General features: G+C 47.9%; 1 protein-coding gene across 2 annotated transcripts; it reads left to right on the forward strand.

The window, feature by feature from the left end:
* The first annotated feature begins 219 nt into the window (after positions 1-219).
* Positions 220-20,134, forward strand: LOC137152930 (TBC1 domain family member 24-like). Of its 2 annotated transcripts, XM_067547881.1 has the most exons (7): positions 220-1,191; positions 2,218-2,232; positions 2,601-2,789; positions 13,520-13,583; positions 15,318-15,413; positions 17,539-17,821; positions 19,126-20,134. In XM_067547881.1, exons 1-7 carry the CDS (start codon positions 233-235, stop codon positions 19,269-19,271), a joined length of 1,752 nt encoding a protein of 583 aa, XP_067403982.1. In that variant the 5' UTR covers positions 220-232; the 3' UTR covers positions 19,272-20,134. The 2 variants fall into 2 exon arrangements, with proteins under 2 accessions (XP_067403982.1, XP_067403981.1); XM_067547880.1 differs by lacking the exon at positions 2,218-2,232 and having other exon boundaries at positions 2,631-2,789.
* The last annotated feature ends 4,983 nt before the right edge of the window (positions 20,135-25,117 follow it).

The raw sequence follows: 25,117 nt of genomic DNA on the forward strand, positions 1-25,117 counted from the left end.
GTCAGACAGAATTGGGCACTCTGGCAGATGATGGTGAATTGTGTTGAATAAAGTGTCTGTTCTCTGGAAGAGCTCAAAAGCTTGTCATTTTCTCCAACAGAAGTTACAGTAACAGTAACAGATATTACCTCACCCACCTTGTCTTTGTTCTATAGGGACAGCTGATTATCCTCAAGTCCCAGTGCTGATCATCTCTGCGGCTGACACTTGGGACATCAATGCATCATCTTGCATGGGCTGTGGACAGTTTGTAGATTGGGATAAGATGCCTGAGTTGGATCAGCAGTCAAGGGCTCACAGTCAAATCCTCCCCACAACCAGCAAGGAGCTGAAAAAGCTGGCAAGAGAAGGCCACTGGGCTACCAACCATGCATTAAGAGCTCGGGCTTACCACCAGATCATCCAGAACATCCCATGCCGGCTTGTGACCCCGGATGCTCAGGTCTACAGGGATGTAGCAAGCAAGCTGTTTGGAAAGCAGAGCGTGAGCTCCCACCCCTTGCCTGAATTCCTTGGAGGGTGCGTGATGCCCGCTTATTGCCTGACTATGGAAGGCGTAACTGCTGTGAAGAAAATACTCATCTGCCTTGGCAACCTCTTCCCTGACATCACCTACAGCCCAAACCTCCCCGCCATTGTGGCTCTGCTGCTTCACTACAGTGAAGATGAGGCTCATTGTTTTGAGAACATCTCTCGCCTCGTCTCTTGTAGTGACGCCCACACCAGCTACGTAGACCAGTCCTTCCTGGCCCACGAGGCTTCCTGTATGACTTTCGGTGATCTGGCCAACAAGCACTGCCATGCAGCCCACAGATTAATAGCCAGCACCTCTGAGAATGTCTTTGAGATCTATTCCGAATGGTTGGTGTGGATTTTCAGTGACCTTCCATTTGATTACACTATCCGTGTACTTGACGTGTACCTTCTGGAGGGACAGAAAGTCCTTTATCGGATCGCTCTGGCTTTGCTGAGGCAATACAGGCTCTCACTGACCTCCAGAGACCAGGAGGTGACCAATGCCAGGGGAGACCTGAAAGCTTTCATGCAGAACATTAGAGAGCACATGACGGCTGACAAACTCCTGGAGAGAGCCTTTGGTATTCGGCTGTTCTCTCGCAAGGAAATCTGGCTTCTTCAGATGGCCAACAGGAAGGCTCTGGTGGAGAAAGGCATAACTGTGGTACAGCGCAGGTAAGACTGATTAATTCACAAGCATAGCCATGTGATGTTCCCCACTGCTACTACAAAACTCCAGAGATACCATGGTGAGAGGTGGCCTTACAAATACTTGAGGGAATGGGAATGAACAGAAATTACATAACTGGGTAAATTAATTCCTCTCTCCAATGTAATCTGTGCAGCTGCCTCAGAGACAAATTGGCCCTTGAGTATCTAACTGCATGAGGGACTAGTGGCACTCAGGAAATAGCAGTACTCGCTGGTTCCCTTCTTTTTTGGTGAAGGGAAGGAAATTAAGTAAAGATAAATTGCTGAATTGGGACCCTCCCCCACACCCCTACACACATTGGATGGACCTGTTAACTAGAATACCTGAGGAGCAGAAAATCCATTTTGAACAGTAATGCTGAGGTTTGAGGACTTAGCAAAGCCCATCATGATGGAGGACTGTAGCATGGAGTCAGAAATAAGTGCCATCTGCACTGGGAAAGAAAATAAGGTTGACTGGGATGGCTGCAAGAGGCAGCCCAGCACGTGTGATTGGCATGGAAGAAGCAGACAGGAACGGGCAGTTGTGAAGTCAGTCATACACCCTGGGACGTTTAACAGCTATGGGGAGACTGAGAATGGTTCCTAGGGAAGCGCACACAGAGAACCACAATGAATCCAAAACTCACAAAGTATTTAAGCAGCACAAAATCAATGGACAGTGTCTGTTAAACACAGCCACCATGCCCATCAAGCACCCGTCATGGCTATTATATATCATGGCACTTAGCTAAGTTCCCTGGGAGATGTCCCCAACCAAGTCCATTTCCTGTGAAAGGGTCTCCTAGTTCTGCACTAACGTCAGTGAAGGGCTAAGTACACTGACACCTAGTACTACGCTATGACTAACACACACAGTTCTGCTAGTGCCTCTCACTGTTGGCCTGCAGCACTCTGCTATTCCAGTTGCTGTCCCACATAGATCAGTTGATGCATCTCATACCCCACCTGCCATCCCTTCTGCCTGGCTGGGGACCCCACAGAACTCAGTCAATGCTCTCCTCAGCCCCAACCTATAATCTGCTGTTACACTGACAAGCATTTGGGTTGATTACTGTTAATCATTAAGATTGCAACAGCACCCACACGCTCCAATCAGGATCAGGACCCCATTGTGCTAGGTGCTGGACACACATAAATGGAAAGACAGTCCTGGCCCCTGTGCAGCACTTAGCACAATGAGGCCCTGGTCCAAGATTGGGGCTCCCTGGACCTATTGCAATATTAATTTAATTAATTAATTATAGGGAGTTTCCAGTCTAACGGACACAAGAAAAGCTGAAGCATTGGGGACCAGGTTATAACATAAGTGTGTTTCTGCCATTTTTTAGACACACCATGGTCTTGAACTACTGAAATGGAGGGTAGCTCAGCTCCTCTGAAATCTTGTCTCCCTCACACAGGCAGTCGTTCCATCTGGCAATAGACATGCTGAATTTCAGCTCTGCCATCGTAACTGCTCAGGAGATGCGCATCGTGTGGTCCTGGATTCCCGAGAGATTCTCGTTATTCCCACCTATCCGGTTATTCTCCACCTTGGAAAACGGGTACAGCCTACAAAGGTACAGTGACAGCTGCAAAATCAGAGATAACGGACCAGATCCCCAGGTAATGTAAATAGGCATAGTCCTGTCAACATCAATGGCACGACACTGATTCACACCAGCAGAGGATCTGGCCCAACATGTTTAGCTAAGGAAAGGAAATAATGTCTGAGCAGTTTCCTAAGACAGATGGCCTGTTGGATGCACTTCCCTGAGGCACATGGCTTGACAAAGCTTTCTGCAGAGTCACTCCTTTCTACGTCTTAAACCCACATATTCTGTTTGATGGCTGTTTCACCTGATGTGCAATGAGTTGGTTGGATCTCAGTCCAATCCACTGGGGACAGGTACTCACAGCACAAAACCACCATCACGATTATCCTTGCTAGTGAGAGACTAAGGACTGAACAGGAGGGTCATGAAGACTGAACTTGGTTCTCTCTTCCAAGATGGCCCTTCTAGGTCAAGGTTGAAGCATGTCTGGGGCTGTGAGTCCAGCACCTTCCCCTGGCACCTTATTTACATGTAAATGGAATAAACGCTCCCTGTTGCCCTGGGAGGTTAAGTCTGAGACTTGGGAACAGGCCTGTCCTTCTGCTCCTCACCTGAGCAAGCATGCACTGGGCAAAGCAATCCCCTGTCTGTTCTGTCCCCTCCATGCATCCCACAGAGGCAGTACAGTCTCATGCTTCAAACTGTTGTTTGCTTCATGTGGCTGTGCCTTCTGGGCGGCAGAGCCCTACTTAGCTGGCCGTGTTAGGGGACAAGACACACAGGTACCACAGTGACAAGCACGGTGTAAATGCTGGGACAGGCAGTCAGACATTGCTCCTGCTCCCTGATCCAACGTATGGAAGCAGCACAGAGCAAATGGCAATTGGCGAACTCCACCGCCACCTCTACCGTTTGAAAATTAGCAAATGTTTGAGCTTTACATGGGCTTCCCAGCCCCAATCCAACATGCTGTGGAGTCCCTAGGACTCTTTCCATTGATTTTAATGGGCTTGTGAATGAGGATTTCCAAATCCTCCTTTCACTCCAATGACAGGCAGTGCCCAGGCATTCATGGTCCCATCTTGGCTCCTCCTCCCATTTCTCTGCGAGGCTCAGAACTCGCTTTTCCTCCCTTGGCCTGTGCAGATGCAGCATATCCTAAGAACGAGAGATGGCGCCTGCAGCACGGGCTGCAAAGGCAGCAGCCTTCAGTGCAAGGCAAGGAGCAGCACTGGAATGTCAGCATGAGCAGACATAGCACAGCTACTGTCCCCCAATACTTCATAATAAAAGGCAGTTCCTGTGTGTTCCTGGTTCCCAGAGGCACCTTCTCTGGGGCAGAAGAGAATGTAAAACACTGGGGCAACTAAGTCCAGACTGAGAGAGCCAAAGGGACCAGCTATTAGCAGTAGCTGCACTACAAGTGGTCCTGCCATTACCAAGTGCTTGCAAACAAAGTTGACTTAATTTAACCTAGTCTTTCTTTCTCAAGATTTTCCATCTCTCTTCCTCCAAAGATCTTCTGTTACCACCCCCCTTCAAAGAATCATCTGCTTCCTTAGAAGAATCCTAGACTAGATGACCCTTGCGGTCCCTTCTAGCCCTATGATTCCCTTTCCCCTCCGCTCTGGGGCTTGTCTAGACACACAAGTTGCCCCAAGACAGCTGACACTGACTTAGGCCTTGTCTATGCTAGCAATTATGCCAGCAAAACTTCTGTCGCACAGCAGTGTGAAAAAACACACCCGAGTGACATAAGTGTTGCCGGCATAAGCGCTTGTGTGGCCAGCAGCGCTCATTTAGGTGGTTTTATTCTGTTGGTGGGAGTGCTCTCCCATCAACATAACACAGCTACACAAGCGCTCTGACAGGGGCATACTTGCACTGATACAGCTGTGCCGCTGCAAGTTTTAAGTGTAGACTAGCCCTTAGCTAAACCAGTGTAACTGCCCAGATTGTGTGAATTCACGTTGCATTAGGGCCTGCACCAATGCACCCCACATTGCATTTGAAGCCAGGGGTGGGATTTTCAAAAGCATTCCATGCTGACCTGACTCTGCTCCCACTCACATCAGTACTCCCAGTGACTTTGATGGTGATGGAGCTAGGCTGGAGACGAATGCTTCTGAAAAGCCCACGCCAGGCATCTACACACAGGGCACAAGCAGAATTTTTTCGGGCCCAGTACAAACTTGTAACACGGGTCCCCTCCCACACACATACCACAATCCCTCATCCCAGACAGACAATCTCAGGAGCCATGAAAAAAGTTTGAATTCTGAAATTACTGTTACATATTCTACATTTCTGAAAAATGCCCCCTTTGCTATTTCTGTTTAACATAATACCCAGCCTGAGAGTCCTGCACGTTTGCTGACTATTTTGTAACTTTTTGGCCATTATAAAGGTATTATATCCTGTCTTGATTTTTGTATTCTAATGGACCATTGTGACTGCAAACATTTTATAATTAGGTCATTTCACTTTAAAGCTTTATTTTTCTGGCCTTTTCATTGCAAAATCATGAATTAGCCCCCCAAAGCTATTATCTCAAGAATTCCAAGAAAGTTACCATCGTGTGGGTCACCTCTCAGATTGTTATCTCCTTGGAATGCTAAATCTCATGCAGCAAGAAAAAAGGTAACATCTTTCCAATAGTTCTTTCCATCTTGTAGCTTCTGTTAATATTTGTTTTTGAATCTCACTGTCCACTCCATGTCCACCTGACAGTGACTGCTGTAATTGCTTCCACTGGCAGTAGCAAGTTTTATGTTCTATGCTCTTTTCATGTTCAGGAAGTTTAGTATATAGTTTATGCCATTTTTTCACAATTGGTGAATACCCTTCATTTTTTGCTAGCATACTGCGTTGTTTAAGCCTCCCTTCAGGAAACAGCCGACATGGAAAACAATACAGTGCTTGGTTGGTAGCACTTCAAACAAGCCAGTCTCCTGGTAACTTTTCTCTCTTGTTGGAAGTCTTACATTTGAGAAAAAATTCAGGAAAATGATGCCCATCAACATCTTTTGGCATTGACTTTGCTAGCTTCCGCATTTCTTCAAAAGTCAGGACACCACAAGCCTGGATCTCTGAAAAGACAAGAATCAGACAGTGTAGCACTACTCTCTCCTGCTTCTTGTAAACCTTCTGAATGTGGTGGTGCTAATGGTGATACTACCTGATTATCTTCAAGCATTAGATTGGAATCACATGATGCATGTTCTGGCAGCTTTTCTTTGTCTTCAATTGCCAGTGCCACAGACACCGCTTCTACATTGAAATCATTTTCATCTTGATTTTGTTCATCTGCTTCACTAGTCAGTATATTGCCTGACTACAGAAAGACCTGGTCTGATTTGAAAAACTGGAGGCTAGATTGGTGTCCTTTAGCTTCTTTTAGTTCCCTTTCTTTTACCTCCTTACGTTTCTGGCTGCCTGATTCGTATTTATAGCCACCACCAGATCATAGAATCATAGAATATTAGAGTTGGAAGGGACCTCAGGAGATCATCTAGTCCAATCCCCTGCTCAAAGCAGGACTAACCTCAGCTATATCATCCCAACCAGGGCTTTGTCAAGCCGCAGCTTAAAAACCTCTAAGGATGGAGATTCCACCACCTCCCTAGGTAACCTATTCCAGTGCTTCACCACCCTCCTAGTAAAAAACTTTTTCCTAATGTCCAACCTAGACCTCCCGCCCTGCAACTTGAGACCGTTGCTCCTTGTTCTGTCATCTGCCACCACCGAGAACAGCCTAGCCCCATCCTTCCTGGAACCCCCTTTCAGGTAGTTAAAGGCTGCTATCAAATCCCCCTCACTCTTCTCTTTTGCAGACTAAACAAGCCCAGTTCCCTCAGCCTCTCCTCATAAGTCCTGTGCTCCAGCCCCCTAATCATTTTTGTTGCCCTCCGCTGCACTCTCTCCAACTTGTCCACATCCTTTTTGTAGTGGGGGGCCCAAAACTGGACACAATATTCTAAATGCGGCCTCACCAATGCCGAATAGAGGGGAATGATCACTTCCCGTGACCTGCTGGCAATGCCCCTCCTAATGCAGCCCAATATGCCATTAGCTTTCTTGACAACCAGGGCACACTGCTGACTCATATCCAGCTTTTTATCCACCATTACCCCCAGGTCCCCCAGATGTGGCAGTATGGGGTGTGTGTGTGACTGGGAGTGAATTAGACACCTACTCACATATATTTTGGGCCTGCAAATCCTATCAGAAGAAAAAGCAGCACGGGCTCCTGCTGTCTTATGGTGCTTTGCTTTGCCCCTCCCACCAGCTGACCCTCCTTCCTGCCTATGCACAAGGAACTCTGGGACTGGTCGTTTTCGGTCTTGCTATGACAGACCATGTCACAGAGAGGAGCACGAATCTCTCTGCCTCTCAGTCTCAAACGACAAATCCTAGTTTAACTGCACAAGCGCACACTCTCTAGTTTAGAGAAGGGCCTGGGCTGGGCCAGCAGGCCCAGCAACTAACTCACTGTTCACAACATTGCTTGAGACTGCTCGAACACTGCTTCTGATTGGCTCCAGCAAATCTCATAAGATCTGGACAATAAATACAGGGACATACGTTTCTATAAATATCCTCAGGCATGAGCTACAATTTAGAATCAATTTTTTCCTCATGGTAACGGGCGCTGCAGCCTGGGCCAGAGCCCCCAGGGCCACTGGGCCCTGGTAAAGTGTTCCCTTTTTCTCCCCCATGTGGGGGCCTTGTCTACACAGCATCAGCTGCAGCACCCCGCAGTGCGGGTAGGCATCTCGGGATACTTTGCACCGCTTCCCAGATCACAACAGTCAGAGCCAGTTTTGCAGCAGGTTGTGGGGCTCCCTGACAGAGGACCCCATCCCCATCCAGTTTGGTTTGCTACGCACACCGCTTTGGGATTCCAGCCAGAGCTGCTCACAAGTGTTGGGCTTGGTTTCTTTGGAGAGCGGAGGGGGGTGTTGGTTGGATAAAAGGGCATTTAAAGACTTGTTTGGATGAAAACCCCCAAAGAATAATAAGATGAGATGTGCAAACACTCACCTTGCAGCATTTGCTTCAGCTAAAACTGAGATGCCACTTTCATTAGCAACCCTTGTCTCATCTTACACAATCAGGCCACGCTTGCTTCTCAACACAGGGCAGCTAAAGTAGATTATATTTTATACCTAGCTACCGTGACAAGGGTCCTTTAGTATCTTAAGGCACATACTGCTCCTCTGTACTCTCTTTCCTTTCCCCTCAGTGTTTGCTACAGAAGGGCCATTCCTCTCATTAGCTGAATGTAGCGGGGGTGATTATGAAATTATTTATTTATGCGGGTTTTAGTTTAGACAAAAAGCAGATTATGGCCCTCTGGCATTGGAGAGTTTGGCCACAGCGGATCCAGCCTTTTATTCTGATCTCGGTTACAGTGGGGTAAACCAGGAGTAACTGAATCGAATGGGGCTACACCAGAGCAGAAAGGCTGAGTCAGGCCCTGATTTTATATCCCTCACTTTCCAATGGGGGTGCTATCTTTATGCACGTCACCAAAATCCTGCTTAAATGGAATTAAGATGTTCTACAGTGTGTTCGCTGCTTCTTTAGGGTTTAGCTCAGTCAGCCAAATTAAAAGGGAGAGAAGGCTCTCCACGTCAGCACAGACATAGGGTCGATACTGTGCTTCTAAATGGGCCCTTGATTGATGGCAATGGGTCGGTTCTGGCTCCCACTCTGGTGCCTATCCCCACTCTGCAACGTAGAGGCTGCAAATAAGATTTAAGGGGCTGAAGGAGACTTCAGTGGATGCACAAGCAGTGCAGGGCCAATGTAAGTGGCCCTCTGTCACCCACGCTCATATACCCCAGCACAGACGGCATTCTGGGGGCATGGAAGGGAAACACATGCTGTGTCAGGACCCCAGCTATGGTGGTGCAAGTTAAGGCCAGAGCCTGAGTTGGAGGGGACTTGATAAAATGGTCAAGATCGGTCTAAAGGGTAAATGCCAGAAGCAGTAATCCGTACCAGTGTCATGCCCTAGGATCAGGTCAGAGTCGAGGTCTATGAGCTGTGTCAGAACAGGGCCGAGTGAATCAAATGAAGTAGGGTTAGTGGAAGAGAGGCAGGGTGAGGCATCAGGAGTGAGCCCAGGTATCCGGGTAGGACTGGGGTCAGGAACCAGGCATGGTACCAGGAGTGCATATGAGAATCTGTTTAGAGCAGCAAGTCAGGGATCCACCACAGACAGCCTCCAGGTGTTTTCCCCTGGCCTTAAATAGTGTGCCTGGGCCAATCAGGGAATGCATTCAGCTCTGTCTGCGGGCAGGATGTCCAGAGGTGCTTGAATCCATAGGGCTCACAGGCTGTCATTCTCCACTTTACCAGAGCTATTGGGTGGCAGCGTGGCCATGGCAGGAACCAGCAGGCCTGCCCTTCCAGACTTGTGGATCCTCTCATGTAGTGCTTAATGCTATGGCAACTGGGTGCTGCAGTGCGGCCCTCAGGCCTCCTAGGAAAGGCTGCTCTGACTTACACTGGGGGCTGTGCTGGGAACTGGGCAGAACCAAGGAGGCCTAAAACCTCCTGACCTGAGCCTCCACTGCTATGCCTCTCAGGAGACACAGCCCAAGGGGAGTCCAAGGGGCACAAGCACTGCAGAATCCCAGGCTCATAACATTTCAGAAAAGCATGCAGGTCAAAACAGAGCTTGCTTTGTAACCACCCTCCTTTTCCCCGTTACATCTTTTCATTCCAAGCCTGGGAATCGAGGTTAGGATGCTTGGTGAGATTTTATGTTTGGATTTAGCAGAACAATTACCTGCCTCACTGAGCAAAAATGATGGCGTTAGCATATCCATAATATGGCTGCTTGCCTCAGTTACTACACAAATACACAAGACGCTAGAGCTCAATGATTAAGTGTTTCTGCCACTTCCTTTTTATGAGTTTGCACAGGCAGGCTGATTAACATAACAATAGTCTACAGAAGAGTAGCTTTTGTTCTCTGCAATCTTTTACAGGTTGATGTGGCTTGGGGTATTTTAAACAGGTTCTCTGAACCCCTAACCAAAGAGATCCTGGTCCAAATATTTCCCTACAAGCTAAATCACATAGGTTCCACCAAGTTGTAAATGCTAGTTGTGTAAAGCAAGGGCACCTGATCCTGCACAATATACCACCACCACCTCCCTGACAACCATGGAAACCCTGTAAAACCCAGGCAGGGAATTACACAAGCTGCACGGCACAGAGAGGAAGGGATGGGAAATGCCAAGGGTGTCCGTCTAACAATGAGGGGTGGCCTTGGAAAAAGAGAGAGGGGCAGCTTGCCTGGAATCACACTGTGCAGAAGGAGTGAGAACACACCAATTCAAAGTGTGTATCCCCCAATGCAGCCCTGGCAATTGGTGCCTCTCACAGCTGTCCCTGTGCCACAAGTGCTGGTCCCAGCAATTCCAGGGCTAGGGATCCGTCCTTGCCACCTTTAATCTTGCAGCACATGAGAGTGGCTGCTGACCCGATGGCATGCACAAGTACTCTGGAGTCCCCTCCTCCTCTGGCTGCTCTACTTCTCTCTCTCCTCACAGTCCAGCTGGCAAAGATGCTTTATTCTCCTCTCCTGCTCTGGGGAGGGGTTCCAAAGCCAGGACTGTGCTCCTGGCACCAATGCTCTTCCATTTGTGACCTTAGCCATCTGGGGCTGTTTCCCCCCCTGAGGAATGGGGGTGACAATACACTCCCTTCGCACCAGGGCGTAATGCATGGGTGTGAAGTGCTTTGAGATGGAAGGTTCAGTTCTAAATACAGACTGTGCTCTCTCTTGCTGTCAGGGGAGCAGCCTTGGACCTTCACACAGCTCTGCAGGACAAAACACTCCTATTTCCCTACAGTGTACGCAGGATAGGCTGTGGGTGGGGCATTGGATGTGGCTCAGAAAGGAAATCCGGTTACCGGGGCAAGGAAACCAGAGGGCAGGGAAGGGTCGATGCTTCTGGGAAAGCAAGCAAAGGGCGAGGACCCAGAGCACTGTGGGGAGGGGCTGGACACATCACATCCAATCAAGGGGCCGACAGGGGAATGACAAGGGCCTGTTTAACTCCTCTGCAGGGGCTGTAGCTCCCATCTCTGTGAGCCCCTGTGAATGTGACGGAGATGGAGGCTCTCTAGGGAGCCCTGTCTGCTGTAGAACCAGCCCCAATGCACAACCAAACAACAAACGCAGAACTTAAATGCCTCCCGGAAGGGAGCAAACTGACGGCAGAGGCACAGGGAAGTGGAGCTGCAAGCCAGGAATGGACCACTGTTGCCTGACACCTGGCTCAGTGCTTTAAAATAAGCTGAAACCCACCATGGTCCTACCAATCTGCCCTAGGGGGAAATTCCTTCCAATCCCTAACCCCAGGGATCAGTTTAATCCTGCGCCAATGATGAGGAATCACTGCACTTAGACCTCTGGGAACATCAACTTCCTGTATCACCTCAGGTCCATCTCATCCAAGATCCTGCCTCCAGCAATAGCCAATGGCTGATACTTCAGAGGAAGGTGAAAAACCTTATGATGTACCCAGCCAATTGTGTGTGAGGGGGGAAATTCCCCCGGACCCTTCATATGACCAGCTGATGCCCTACAGCAGGAGATGTAATTGATCACCACAAGAGATACAGATGTCATTAATGTCACAGAAATGAGGCATCTTCTCTCTATGGTGTGGCAGCACCACAGAATGATGACGTGACCCATGAGATGCCACAGCCTTTGCCAACAATCTGCATTCTCCTACTGTAACTCTCTCGCTCACTCACCCTCCACTCCGCAATGCTAGACCTGGGACACCAGTTTCACAGTTACAGTAGCAATCATAGAAGATTAGGGTTGCCATGAACCTCAGGAGGTCATCTAATCCAACCCCCAAACTTTAACCCAAACGGGTGATCTTCCTGGCCCAGATCCTCAAAGGCCTAACTCCCACTGAAATCAAGGGGAATTAGGTGTCTAAATACCTCTGAAGATCTGGGCCTTTGTGTCTTCCCTCTCCCAACCTGAGCTTCAGTGATACAGGTAGGACAATATCTGCCCCTAATGATGCCATTTCTAGTGTCACACCCCTCCCGAGCAGCTGCTATCCAGGGAAGTAGCTGCATTTTGACTGCTCTTTCTCTCTCAAAGATAAAAACAACAAGAGATCTGTGGCACTTTAAAGACTAACAAATTTAATATTTGCAGACATAAGCTTTTGAGAGATTTCAGCTCTCTTCTTCAGATGCAGTAATGTGATGTGCGTCTCAACCAGCTCCCATGATAACTGAGTCCTTGTTCTTCCCTTTCAATGTGGGAACCAAGGGGAATTTCACAGATTCAAAGCTGGGGGCCAGAAGAGACCCCCTTGGGTCTTTATTTCATTATATTCAGGTGCTTTGCAATGATTAAAAAAGGCACAAATGGATCATGGATAAAATAGCCAAAACAAGGAAAAAGATGAGACCAGCATGAGAAAAGTCAAGAGACATTTTGGAAGGAAATGTGGTAAAAATAAGCAATAATAGAGAACAGACAAAATAGGCTGTGGGGATTAGATTGGCTTGTCTGAGGCCCGCAATGTACAGGGCTAGCAGTGGTGTCATTCACCCTGAATCTCTGCAGAGACGTTGCCTCAACCTCCGCCTTGTTTTCTCCATTAACCAGGTAATGAACAGTAACATGTTTGACCAATTGCACGTATCACCAACTGAAGTGGTTCTGGAAATTGTCAACCAATGGGAAAGCTCTGTGTGATGGGGTGTGCAAACCCACACTGGCCAGGAAAGGGCTAACAAGTTGCTGTGGGATCAAGAAGCCCTGCCTAAGTACAATGGCAAGGGAGGAGCGCCCAGCTCATTTGTGGGCTGTCCCTGGCTGGCTGGCAAAGCAGACCTCCAGCTCTTCCTCTAGGAGTGTGGTGACATTTGAGATGGGTGGTGTGATTCCCAGCTCCCACAGTCATATCCACATGCAATAGCAGTGTGTCCACAGCAGTATGGTTGGCCATTTGGACTAGCCATCCAAGTACATACCCTGGGGGTCATCTCCCAGCTCAAACACAGCTGCACCCTGTGAGAGAACCTGAGAACATAAGAACAGCCATACTGGGTCAGACCAATGGTCCATCTAGCCCAATGTCCTGTCTTTTCACAGTGGCCAGTGCTACGTGCTTCAGAGGGAATGAACAGAACAGGCAATCATCAGGTGATTCAGCCCGTCACCCATTCCCAGCTTCTGGCAAACAGGCTAAGGACACTTCAGAGCATGGTTTTGCATGCTGGGCTGGCAGTAAGGAATTGACTAGAGACTGGCAGGCAGGTAGTTCTGATGCTGGGCTGTTCTTTGGATTTGCTACCAGTGACTAGTCTGCAGTTGCTGGATAAAACAGCTGCAGGTGGGGCCCTGCCTGGAGGCGGTGACAGCCAGATTAAAAACCCTTCTGTCTTTTGCACCTGATCTGGGACCCAGCAGTGGTTTTGCGAGGCCAGGAGCGACCCTGTCACAATCATGTTCTCAGACCTGAATGAATCAGGCTAGGGAGCACTTAAGGGGAAATATTAGGCCACCACTATGTGATGGGTCTTAATAATATATTTATATCCCGCTTTGCAAAGGCCAGCCACCCCAGCGTAGTGATGAGGAATGTGCCAACCTGCCAAGCTCTCTACTCAATAGCCCCAGGGCAAGCTGCAAAACCAGGCCTGTCTCTCATCAGTTTCAAACTCAAATCCACTTTCTTTGTTGTCACCTGCAGGTTTTACTCATGCTGTGAAGGTTACGAACCAACAGTGCTGCTCATAAAAACGACCCGGGGGGAAGTAAGTATTTCTCAAACACCGAAGAGTGCTGTAAGTGTATCCCAGCTTCTGACTGGTCAGAAGAGAAATGCGTCTGTGGGCAGCTATATGCTGCACCAGCTTCAGCTTTCAAATGGTCTTAAATTGCAGCATCAAGTAAAGCAGTGTAATCTTGAGGTGAAAAAGGCCTGGATTATATCAGACAGCACCACATCAGCCAACAGAAAGGTGGCACTCTTCTTCCCAAGTGTAGATTTAAAAAAAAAAAGCAGTAGCCCACTCAGCACAGCTCTGACCAGGGCATCCAGAAGCAGCAAGGATCTAATGAGATCCCAAGGGTTTCATTTTCCTTCCATTGGGGCCCACTTCATCTCTGTGTTGCAGTATCTTTACACCAGCTCTGTAAAGACAGCTGATTTGCATCAGGGTAATTCCCCAATGGAGCAGGTCTTCCCAGATCCTGGTTGAGATCTCTGAGTGCCACTGACTGGAGGAGATGAACAGATGGATAAAAATATTAAAGATGGAAATCACTTCCCCTAAATATGGGTCAAATCCTGAAGTCCATAATCATGCATATTTCACCAGAGTCAACAGAAGTTTTGCCTAAGCAAAGACAGCAGTACATGCCTCACGTGTGTCCCTCTTGGATTTCAATAACAGCAACACAGGGGAAAGGGAGGAAAAATCAGAGGCATCTTCCTTAATATTTCTAATAGGTAAAATAACTGCAAAAAGTAAAAATCCTTTCAAGGACTCCAAGAACAGCTCATAATCCAGGCTCTGTCTCTGAAGCCTTGGTCTAATGGTAGTTGGCATGTGCTGTAAATCAAGCATCAAAAAGATTTTTTTGCTTGCTGATACAGCTCTCCCAGATCCTGACAGCATAGCTGTCAATGGGATAAAAACTCTGCTCCCTACCCCAGGGCCTTGTCTAACTAGGCAAAGGTGGTTTTTAAAAACATGTTAACTAAACATTTTTACACATCATTTAGCACCTGATTTTGCACAGGTTTTAACACCTTTAAAATGTAACCGCTGGTCAACTCAAGGGCATCAATGCTAGGCTTGAGTTGGTCCTAGAGTTGACAATGACCAGTTAACATGCTTTAAAGCTGTTTTTGAAGATGTTGAATCCTGTCCACACTAGGTGTTCGAGATCTTATCTACACTTGACACTTAATTCAGATTAAGGTAGGATGTAAATTTAAAGTGCAATAGCTATTCCTGAATAATTCCATCTGCGGACACACTTATTTGGGAATCAGGACAGTTATTTTGGAATAACTGGGCTGTCCCATTGCCTTCCGTGGGTTTGCACTGACAGAATTGATTGGAACTTTGTAACCCACCCTGCTGAAGATGTACAAGGAGGAAGAGATTCCAGCCCTCTCTCCTATAGCTGGGCTGGCTATAGGGTTAATAGGATTAAAAATGTATTTTAGTCACAAGTAGTGGCTCTGGATCCACATATGGGCCAGATCAGCTGAGTGATCTGTAGAACTGCAATTTTTGGGGAAAATTCTGCCCTCAGATCCACACAGGGGATCTCAGCTCTGATATGCTGCTCTCAAAATTTCCACATGGGGCTCACGTCAAGGTACTCAAAGAAGTGTGTGTGTAAATCAACTTTTGCCACCCACACCTTCACATATGCTCGCTAGTGTGTGATTTTCATGATTCACGCTTCTTAACATTCTTCCTGCTGTACTGATTTGTTAACTCCAAATTGTTCTTCTGACTCTCTTCTTCCAGGTGTGTGGTGCTTTCCTCTCTTCTGATTGGAATGAAAGAAAAAGGAACGGGGGAATGTCCAGCTTCTTTGGAACAGGGGAATGCTTTGTTTTCAGTGTAAGTCATACTCTGTTTCCTGCTGTACCTTATTTATGGCTTGTATATTTTAAAGGTTGCTTGTGGATTTTGCTACCCCTTGTATAACAGTGTGGCTGTTAAATATCACAGCACACCAGGCAGGTACTGTAGATGGTTCCTCCACACAGCTCCGCCAGTGCCCCTCAGTCCTGATAGAAGAGAATGCAGAGGAACACAGAAATCGCTATGTCAGTGTTCCATCTAGTTCAGTATCTTCTCCCGTCTGTGCTTCTAGGTGCAACAAAACCTGGGGGGTAAAGTGCACTGTAGCCTGTAGAGCTGCAGCAGGCTCCAGCCAAACCAGGAAATCATGAGTGGTACTGTGTCATGGTTACAGGGTTAGCTGCTCCTCTGAGCCTCTCTGAGTGCCCCGCCCCGCCTGCCCACAGCATCAGCCCTCATGTCTTTACCTCTCCTGGGGCAGAATTCTCCCAGTCTAAGTCCTGGGCTACCAGCCTACCCAGCAGGTCTGCCTGGGTTCAGTGCTGCAGTTCTTCTCTTGGGAGCTGTACTTAGAGGGGCATGGTGATCAGATAACTTGCTTACACCAGAACAGCCTTCTTCAGGCACAGGTTGGTTTAATCTTAACAATAGGAATAAAACATAACGTGCAAAAAGGGATTGTCAAAGAACAAAAGACCTGCAGGCATGTCTATCTTCCCGGAGCCCAGCCCCCTTGTGATGGGAGCCGAGGGCGGCTTAGTTTCTTCACAGTGGCGTTGCTAGACACCTGCAACCCATGCAACTGCAGGGGGCTCCAAGGCAGCGGGAGCCCCTGAAAGGCAGACCGGCCCAGCTGGGAGGTGTCAGCTACTCCATCCTACTCCAGCTGGGGCTCCGCTGTACGGATAGCCCTGCTACCCAGCTGCAGCTCCACCCAAGGCTCCTAGTGGCTCCGGCACCTGCGCTCCCGCAGTGTTCCCACACTGATCTGCCTCTGAGAGCCCCCACCCCCAAGGATGCCCTGCAGCTGGGAGGGAAAGGGGCCACCTGGCAGCCAGGGAGCACAAGGGCTGGAGCTGCCAGGATCCCAGGGCCAGCTGGAGCCAGGTAGTGGGGCTGTCTCTAGAGTGGCGCCCCCAGCAGGGAGCAGGAGGAACAGCTGTGGCCTAGTGAGCCAAGCAGAAGGCCCTTGCTGGTGGCTCTGGCCCCTTTCACTTCTCTGCAGAGCTTCCTCTGAGCCAGGTGCTGCTGCTGTCAGGCCTGGATGGTGGTGGGGACGACTCAGAGGTGGGTCTGTGCAGAGACACTGCAGCCCGGGACTGGGCAAGGGAGCCAGCGGCTGGAGCTGCTGGGAGGCCGGGACGGAGCCAGAGCTGAGCAACTGCCCAGACAGTGGAGCCCCCAGCTGGGAGCAGAAGCTGGGCACTGGTGGGGGGATGGGACCAGCTCTGGAGGGAGTCACCCCCTGTTTCCCATGGCCTCTCCCAGCTCCCCTTCTGCCCCATTTTCCTCATAGTCCCAGGTAGGGGTCCCAGAACTGAGCTTTGCTGGGGGGCCCCAGAGAACAAACACTGCCATTCCTTCTTCAAACCCCCCGTTGGGGGTCAATGTGTGTGAGAACAGCTTTTCAGCAGAAACTGCCTCCCCTTCCTAGAGACAGTCTTGTAATCCACTCAGAAGTCCTTCATCTCAATTTCCCAGATTGGGACTCCCTTCCTGACAAACAGTTCTGGGGAGCTAAGCCAGGGACTGAGGAAGAACAGCAGTGGGAATGGCTTTTGCATTATCCCTTGAGCATTGGCAAATGGTTGGCTATCTGAAACCACAGCACACTTTCCTGCCTCTGTGCAGTAAGCCTCTGATCGAATTAACCTCATATTCATACAGTATGCCCCCATACAACAATCAGCATAGAGCATTCATGAATTGTTAGCCACCCCACTTCCTCCCACAAGGAGTCCTTCCAGCCCAACCAGGAGATGCCCCCCAGCAGTACTGCAACCGCGCTTCACTGTGGTGATATTATTGGTGGAGTTTAGCACCATTAAACCCTAATGACAAGCCACCACTGATAGACCTGCCTCTAATATCCACATGAGCAGCCAACCAAACCACCCACAGAACACCATCCAGAGCAGAAAGTGTTGCCTTTGTTTTAAAGGTGCGCCCTGAAATGGAGAGATACGAGTGGGTGTTCATCAAGAAACCAGAGCTGACCAAAGCAGTGCCGTGCTCCCCACGCCAACGCTTTCCTTCTCCTCCCTCTCCTGCCCTCACCACAGCTCGTCCCATTGGCCACGCAGCCAGTTCAAACCGTCTCACTGTGCCTGTGCTGCAGAGGGCTAAAGGCCACCTCTCCCCATTCCTGGCGACCAGACATTTCCTGCTGCCTTCGAAAACGGCCTCCATGTTCATGTCCGGGACTCAGGAAGGCATTGTTATCGGTAACTATGCTATCACTACACACCCTCGGACGCGCCCAAGGGAGAGCACAACCACTGCCTCCAAGCACTCTAAGCCAGACTGTGTCATTTCCACACAGCCCTCAGCACAGCCAGCAAGGTACATGCTAGACCATCCCTTAAGATGTTGCAGCCTGATCTCCTCCCCATGGCTGTCTAGCTCCACTGGCTGATGTGGCAGAGCGTGGATAGAGCCAGGGACCCTCTTCCTCCCTGCTTCTTTGCATGATTTGCACCCTCATGGCTGCTACGATGGAGCAGTGGCTGCACTTGGGGAAGCACAGGGACTGCAATGGCATGTAGTACTTGTGTGTGAGTGTACCATCTGGAACACCACACACAGTGCCAGCCACAGGTCAGCCCTTTGTATTCTGTACTGTAAAGCAACAGGAAGAAGTGAAGGTAGAAATTCCATCAACTCTGCAATGACCCCTGCCTGCACCACACAGCTACTGGCTCCATCATACACTTGCAGCAATGGGGATTAAATCCAGGACTCTTGTGCCTTAGTGCAACTCCACTTGACTTCAGCAAACTTACACCAAGGATGCACAGGGATTGTTGTCTCTGTAAGGCAGGCATCTATCACTTCAGCTCCATGAGCTGTTAGCAGCAGCAAGACATTTATGTTATGAAGGCCAGCCACTAGGGGACAGTGGTACACAGACACACTAGCCCACTAGTTTTCAACCTGTGGTCTGCAGACCCACTAGTTCTCAAATTTCCAAAGGGGTCCGCACCTCCATTTGAAATTCTGTAGAAGTCCACAAATGAAAAAAGGTTGAAAACCACTACAGTAGCCAGCCCATTACAGCACATCTTGGGCACCAAAAATAATGCTGCATGCAGCACGCCCGCCAGTTTAAGAAGCATTAAACTGTATCTGTTTCATTCCCATGTAATCAGATGCAGGTGTGAAATAGAGGTCAGATTTCATGTTCGTGACTCAAGATTAAGTTTTTCTGAGTCTCCAACCCAGTTTAATAATTTAGACTGAGCTACTCAGGCAATCCCTGTATTGGAGTCAGCTGCCTCATGAGGTAACTCTAGAAGCTAATGTATGAGATAGAGACACTGACTTCCAGTTTAGCATAAAAGGCAAGTGGACTATATAAGACCAATGTCTCTCCCATTTCCAGCTGTACAGAATGGTCAGGGAGAAATAAAGCTGTAGCAGCTGAGACATAAGTGGCATGGTTGGGGTTCTTATCAGACAATCCAGTCTCTCCATTCACCCCTAATCTGGTGACAGCAGGTCCCCAATAGTCTCTGACCTTGTTTTGCAGGTGGTGGAGGAGGCCAAGCTCTGTACATTGATGCCAACCTCTACTATGGAAGAACGGAGCACTGCGAGACATTTGACAATCCTCCTCTCTGTCAAGAGAACTTCCAAGTGCAGCTCCTGGAAGCTTGGGGCTTTCAAAATGCCTAATGAGTGTGAAATCACCTCTCCCTGCACCATATTAAGGAATGAGAGATTCCTCTCCACTGCACAGGATACCATGGCTGGCGATGAGCCAGTTGCCATCAGATGACAAGCAGATGCCCAACTCTAATGGAGGGAATCCACACATGGATTTTTCTTGCTGCTCTGCTAGCCATTCTCCATATCTTCCCCCTATGTCATAATGTACTGTGATGGCCACGGATGAGGAAAAGAAAGCGCCACAGGGCAGCGTTATATAATGGGCACTGCCATACTAAAAATGTTTAATAATAATTACATAAAAACGGCCATACTGGGTCAAACCAATGGTCCATCTAGCCCAGAATCCTATCTTCTGACAGTGGCCAATGCCAGTTGCTTCAGAGGGAATGAACACAAGAAGTAATCATATAATCAAACAAGACTAGGGTTGAAAAGGACCTCAGGAGGTCATCTAGTCCAACCCCCTGTTCAAAGCAGGACCAACCCCAACTAAATCATACCAGCCAGGGCTTTGTCAAGCCTCACCTTAAAAACCTTTAAGGATGGAGATTCCACCACCTCCCTAGGTAACCCATTCCAGTGCTTCACCACCCTCCCAGTGAAAAACCTTCCTAAAATCCAACCTAGACCTCCCCCACTGCAACTTGAGAACATTGCTCCTAGTTCTGTCATCTGCCACCACTGACAACAGCCAATGTCCATCCTCCTTGGAACCCCCCTTCAGATAATTGAAGGCAGCTGTCAAATTCCCCCTCATTCTTCTCTTCTGCAGACTAAATAAGCCTAGTTCCCTCAGCCTCTCCTCATAAGTTGTCTGCCTCAGTCCCCTAATCATTTTTGTTGCCCTACGCTGTACTCTCTCCAATTTGTCCACATCCCACCTGTAGTGGGGGGCCCAAATCTGGACACAATACTCCAAATGCGGCCTCACCAGTTCCAAATAGAGGGGAATAATCCCTTTCTTCGATCTGCTGGCAATGTGCCTACTAATGCAGCCCAATATGCCATTTAGCCTTCTTGGCAACCAGGGCACACTGCTGACTCACATCCAGCTTCTTGTCCATTGTAACCCCCAGGTCCTTTTCTGCAGAACTGCAGCTTATCCAGTCAGTCCCCAGTCTGTAGCAGTGCATGGGATTCTTCCGTCCTAAGTGCAGGACTCTGCACTTGTCCTTGTTGAACTACATCAGATTTTTTTTGGCCCAATCCTCTAATTTGTCTAAGTTACTCTGTATCCTATCCCTACCCTCCAGCATATCCACCATTCCTCCCAGCATAGTATCATCTGTGAAATTTCTGAGGGTGCAAGCCACTCCATCATCCAGATCATTAATGAAGATGTTGAACAAAACCGACCCCAGGACAGATCCTTGGGGCACTCCGTTTGATACCACCTGCCAATTAGACATCGAGCCATTGATCACTACCCTTTGATGACCTGATGATCTAGCCAGCTTTCTATCCACCTTATATTACATTCATCCAACCCATACTTCTTTAACTGGCTGGCAAGAATACTGTGGGAGACCGTAATCAAAAGCTTTGCAAAAGTCAAGGTATATCACATCCACCGCTTTCCCCACATCCACAGAGCCAGTCATCTCATCATAGAAAGCAAATCAGGTTGGTCAGGCATGACTTGTCCTTGATGAATCCATGCTGACTGTTCCTGTCCATCTTCCTCTCCTCTAAGAGCTTCAAAATGGATTCCTTGAGGACGTGGTCCATAATTTTTCCAGGGACTGAGGTGAGGCTGACTGGTCTATAGTTCCCCGGATTCTCCTATTTCTTTTTAAAGATGGGCACTAGATTTGCTTTTTTCCAATCACCCGGGACCTCCCCCGATCACCACAATTTTCAAAGATGATGGCCAATGGCTCTGCAATCACATCAGCCAACTCCTTCAGCACCTTCAGATGCATTGCATCCGGCCCTATGGACTTGTGCATGTCCAGTTTTTCTAAATAGTCCTGAACTTGTTATTTCACCACTGAGGGTTGCTCACCTTCTCCCCGTAATCAGGGCCGTCCCTAGGAGGGTGCAAGGCTTGGAGCGAAGCTGGGACCCTGGCAGCAGCCGCCTGCATTCCGCCCGATCATGGTGCGCACCCAGGAGGTGGGCTGCAGCCACCCGCCTACCAGCCAGCCCCTGCTCCCAGCAGGGACTCTGGTGGAAGCCACCCACCTGCTGCCCGGTCCCAGCATGAAGCCACGACCCTGGCAGCAGGTGGTCACCTCCTGCCCGGTCCTGGCGCAAAGTGTGGGGCCCCCTAAAGCTCAGGTCCCAGGGCGGTGGCCCCGATTCGTCGTACCCTAGGAACGGCTTTGCCCATACTGAGCTGCCCAGCACAGTTGTCTGGGAGATGACTTTATCTGTGAAGACAGAGGCAAAAAAAAGAGTGAGTACTTCAACTTTTTCCACATCGTCTGTCACTAGGTTGCCTCCTCCATTCTGTAAGGGGCCGACACTTTCCTTGACCTTCTACTTGTTGCTAACATACCTGTGGAAACTCTTGTTACCCTTCACATCCCTTGCTAGCTGCAACTCCAATTCTGCTTTGACCTTCCTGCATGTTCGAGCAATATTTTTATACTCCGACTAGTCATCTGTCCAAGTTTCCACTTCTTGTAAGCTTCCTTTTTGTGTTTAAGCTCAGCAAAGATTTCTCTGTTAAGCCAAGCTGGGCGCCTGCCATATTTGCTATTCTTTCTGCACATTGGGATGGTTTGTCCCTGCATCCTCAATAAGGTTTCTTTAAAATACAGCCAGCTCTCTTGGACTCCTTTCCTCCTCGTATTAGACTCCTAGGGGATCCTGCCCATCAGCTCCCTGAGGGAGCCAAAGTCTGCTTTTCTGAAGTCCGGGTCCATATTCTACTGCTCTCCTTTCTTCCTTTTGTCAAGATCCCGAACTCATCAAGTGATCCATCCCACTGGCCATTACCAGCCACTGGCAAAGAGCAATCCCTGCCTATACTGGCTAATAGCCATTGATGGACTTAGCCTCCATGAACTTATCTAGTTCTTTTTTGCGCCCTGTTATAGTCTTGACCTTCACAACATGCTCTGGCAAGGAGTTCCACAGGCTGACTGTGCGTTGTGTGAAGAAATACTTCCTTATGTTCATTTTAAACCTGCTGCCTATTAATTTAATTTGGTGACCCCTAGTTCTTGTGTTATGGGAAGGAGTAAATAACACTTCCTTATTTACTTTCTCTACACCAGTCATGATTTTTATAGACTTTTATCATATCCCCCCTCAGTTGTCTCTCTTCCATGCTGAGAAGCTCCAGTCTTATTAATTTCTCCTCATATGGAAGCTTTTCCATACCCCTGATCATTTTATTTGCCCTTTTCTGTATCTTGTCCAACTCCAATATATCTTTTCTGAGATGGGGCGACCAGATCTGCACTCAGTATTCAAGATGTTGGGCGTACCATGGATTTATAAAGAGGCAATACAATATTTTCTGTCTTATTAACTATCCCTTTCCTAATAATTCCCAGCATTCTGTTAGCTTTTTTACAGCTTCTGCACACTGAGTGGATGTTTTCAAAGAACTATCCACAGTGACTCCAAGATCTCTTTCTTGAGTGGTAACAGCTAATTTAGATCCCATAATTTTATATGTATACTTGGGATTATGTTTTCCAATGTGCATTACTTTGCATTTATCAACAATGAATTTCACTGGCCATTTTGTTGCCCAGTCACTCAGTTTTGTGAGATCCCTTTGTAACTCTTTCCAGTCTGTTTTGGACTTACCTATCTTAAGTACTTTTGTATCATCTGCAAATTTTGCCACCTTTTTCCAGATCATTTATGAATATGTTGAACAGTACTGGTCCCAGTACAGACCCCCAGGGGACACCACTATTTACCTCTCTACATTTTGAAAACTGACCATCTATTCCTACTCTTTGTTCCTATCTTTTAATGAGTTACTTGATCCAGGAGAGGACCTTCCCTCTTATCGCATGACCACTTATTTTGCTTAAGAGCTTTTGGTGAGAGACCTTGTCATACATTATATCCACTGGATCACCCTTGTCCACATGCTTGTTGACCTCCTCAAAGAATTCTAGTAGATTGGTGAGACATATTTTCTCTTTACAGAAACCATGTTAACTCTTCATGTATGTGTCTGATAATTCTGTTCTTTACTATAGTTTCAACCAATTTGCCTGATACTGAAATTAGGCATCCCGACCTGTAATTGCCAGGATTGCCTCTGGAGCCTTTTTTAAAAATTGGCATTACATTAGCTATCCTTCAGTCATCTGGTGCAGAAGTGGATTTTGATGATAGATTACATACCACGATTAGTAGTTCTGCAATTTCACATTTGAGTTCCTTCAGAACTGTTGGGTGGATACCATCTGGTCCTGGTGACTTATTACTGTTTAATTTATCAATTTGTTTCAAAACCTCTTCTAATGACACCTCAACCTGGGACAGTTAATTAATAACAAAGGTCCAAAACCTTCACACACAAATCAAATCAAACCCCAAACTTTCTGAGATTTGAAAAAGCTGAGTTAATTTGGGGTAGGGGGAGGGAGCAGACAGGATTCTACAGTTTTGTCTCTCTGAGTTTTTGGCTTCACTTTGAAGTGGAAATACCATAGACCACATGGTATCCAGCACTGGACTATGAATTTTGTTGGGAAGACTGACCTGTAAGACATCCATCCTGGTTCCAACCCAAAATGGTTCTTATAACCATGAGCGGAACCTCTATCATCTTTGAGGATCAACTGTCACTACGAGAAGTGACATGTGTTAGTCATCATACAACACAGTACAAGCAGCTTTCATGTGTTAGCAATGGAAGTTGCCGGATAGTTACCATCAAAGCTGTGCCCCTGAATATTCTGTGCCATCTCTTAAAATGAAACACATCAGGATAACTGCAAGAGTCTTCAGATGCCCACTAGGCTCTGCTCCAGTGTGAATAAATATAACTTCATAGTTGTGCATTTGCACTACACACGAATGCAGGCAAGTGACATGCTTCTTGAATGGACAGAGAATGCAGGACAGGAGCAGATCACAGTGGGCCTTTGGTACAAAAAAGTAGGAGAACTCTGGGGATCAGGAGGTTCCCTAGAGGAAATATTTTTGCCTCTCATTTCTACAGGCTTCAGACCTCTCAACATTTTCCATAAGATCACGACATTTCAGTAAAAGGTTTGCTATGGAAACAGAACTACCTTCTCTCTCCACAAGGCGGAGCTTCCAGGATCGGAGTTGCAGCACGTCAGTGGATCAGCCCAAGAAGGTGTCCTGCCACTGCACCTGTTTTGTGCATAAAGAGAGGGCTTCAATCCCCAAGGCTGTCAACCATAGCATTAAAAATATGCAAACCACAGCTGTGTCATTTATTGTCATCAAAAGCTCACCAGCATAATTTCTTATGGTAAACCCCTCTCATCATGATGTTTATACTTAGTGAAAATGTGTATCCAGAGAAAAGAGCTGGGATACTAGTTGTAAGAATCTAAATAGTTAACACATCTAACAATCTAATCTAACATCTCATAGTTATCAAAATCAGGATAATAGTAGAACCATCATTAGGCACAGAATGTGGAGGAGGTGAACATCCCCCAGTGCTGAAGGAACAGGTTCAGGACTATTTAGAAAGACTGGACAGACACAATTCCATGGGGCCAAATGCAATGCACCCAAGAGTGCTAAGGGAGTTGGCTCATGTGATTGCAGAGCCATTGGCTATTATCTTTGAAAGCTCGTGGCAATTGGGGGAGGTCTCTGATGATTAGAAAAAGACAAGTCTAGTGCCCATCTTCAAGAAAGGGAAGAAAGAGGATCCAGGGAACTACAGGCCG

This window comes from Emydura macquarii, unplaced genomic scaffold, assembly GCF_026122565.2.
Source record: "Emydura macquarii macquarii isolate MOO-44397 ecotype Brisbane River unplaced genomic scaffold, CSIRO-AGI_Emac_v2 contig_1230, whole genome shotgun sequence".
NCBI lineage: Eukaryota > Metazoa > Chordata > Testudines > Chelidae > Emydura > Emydura macquarii.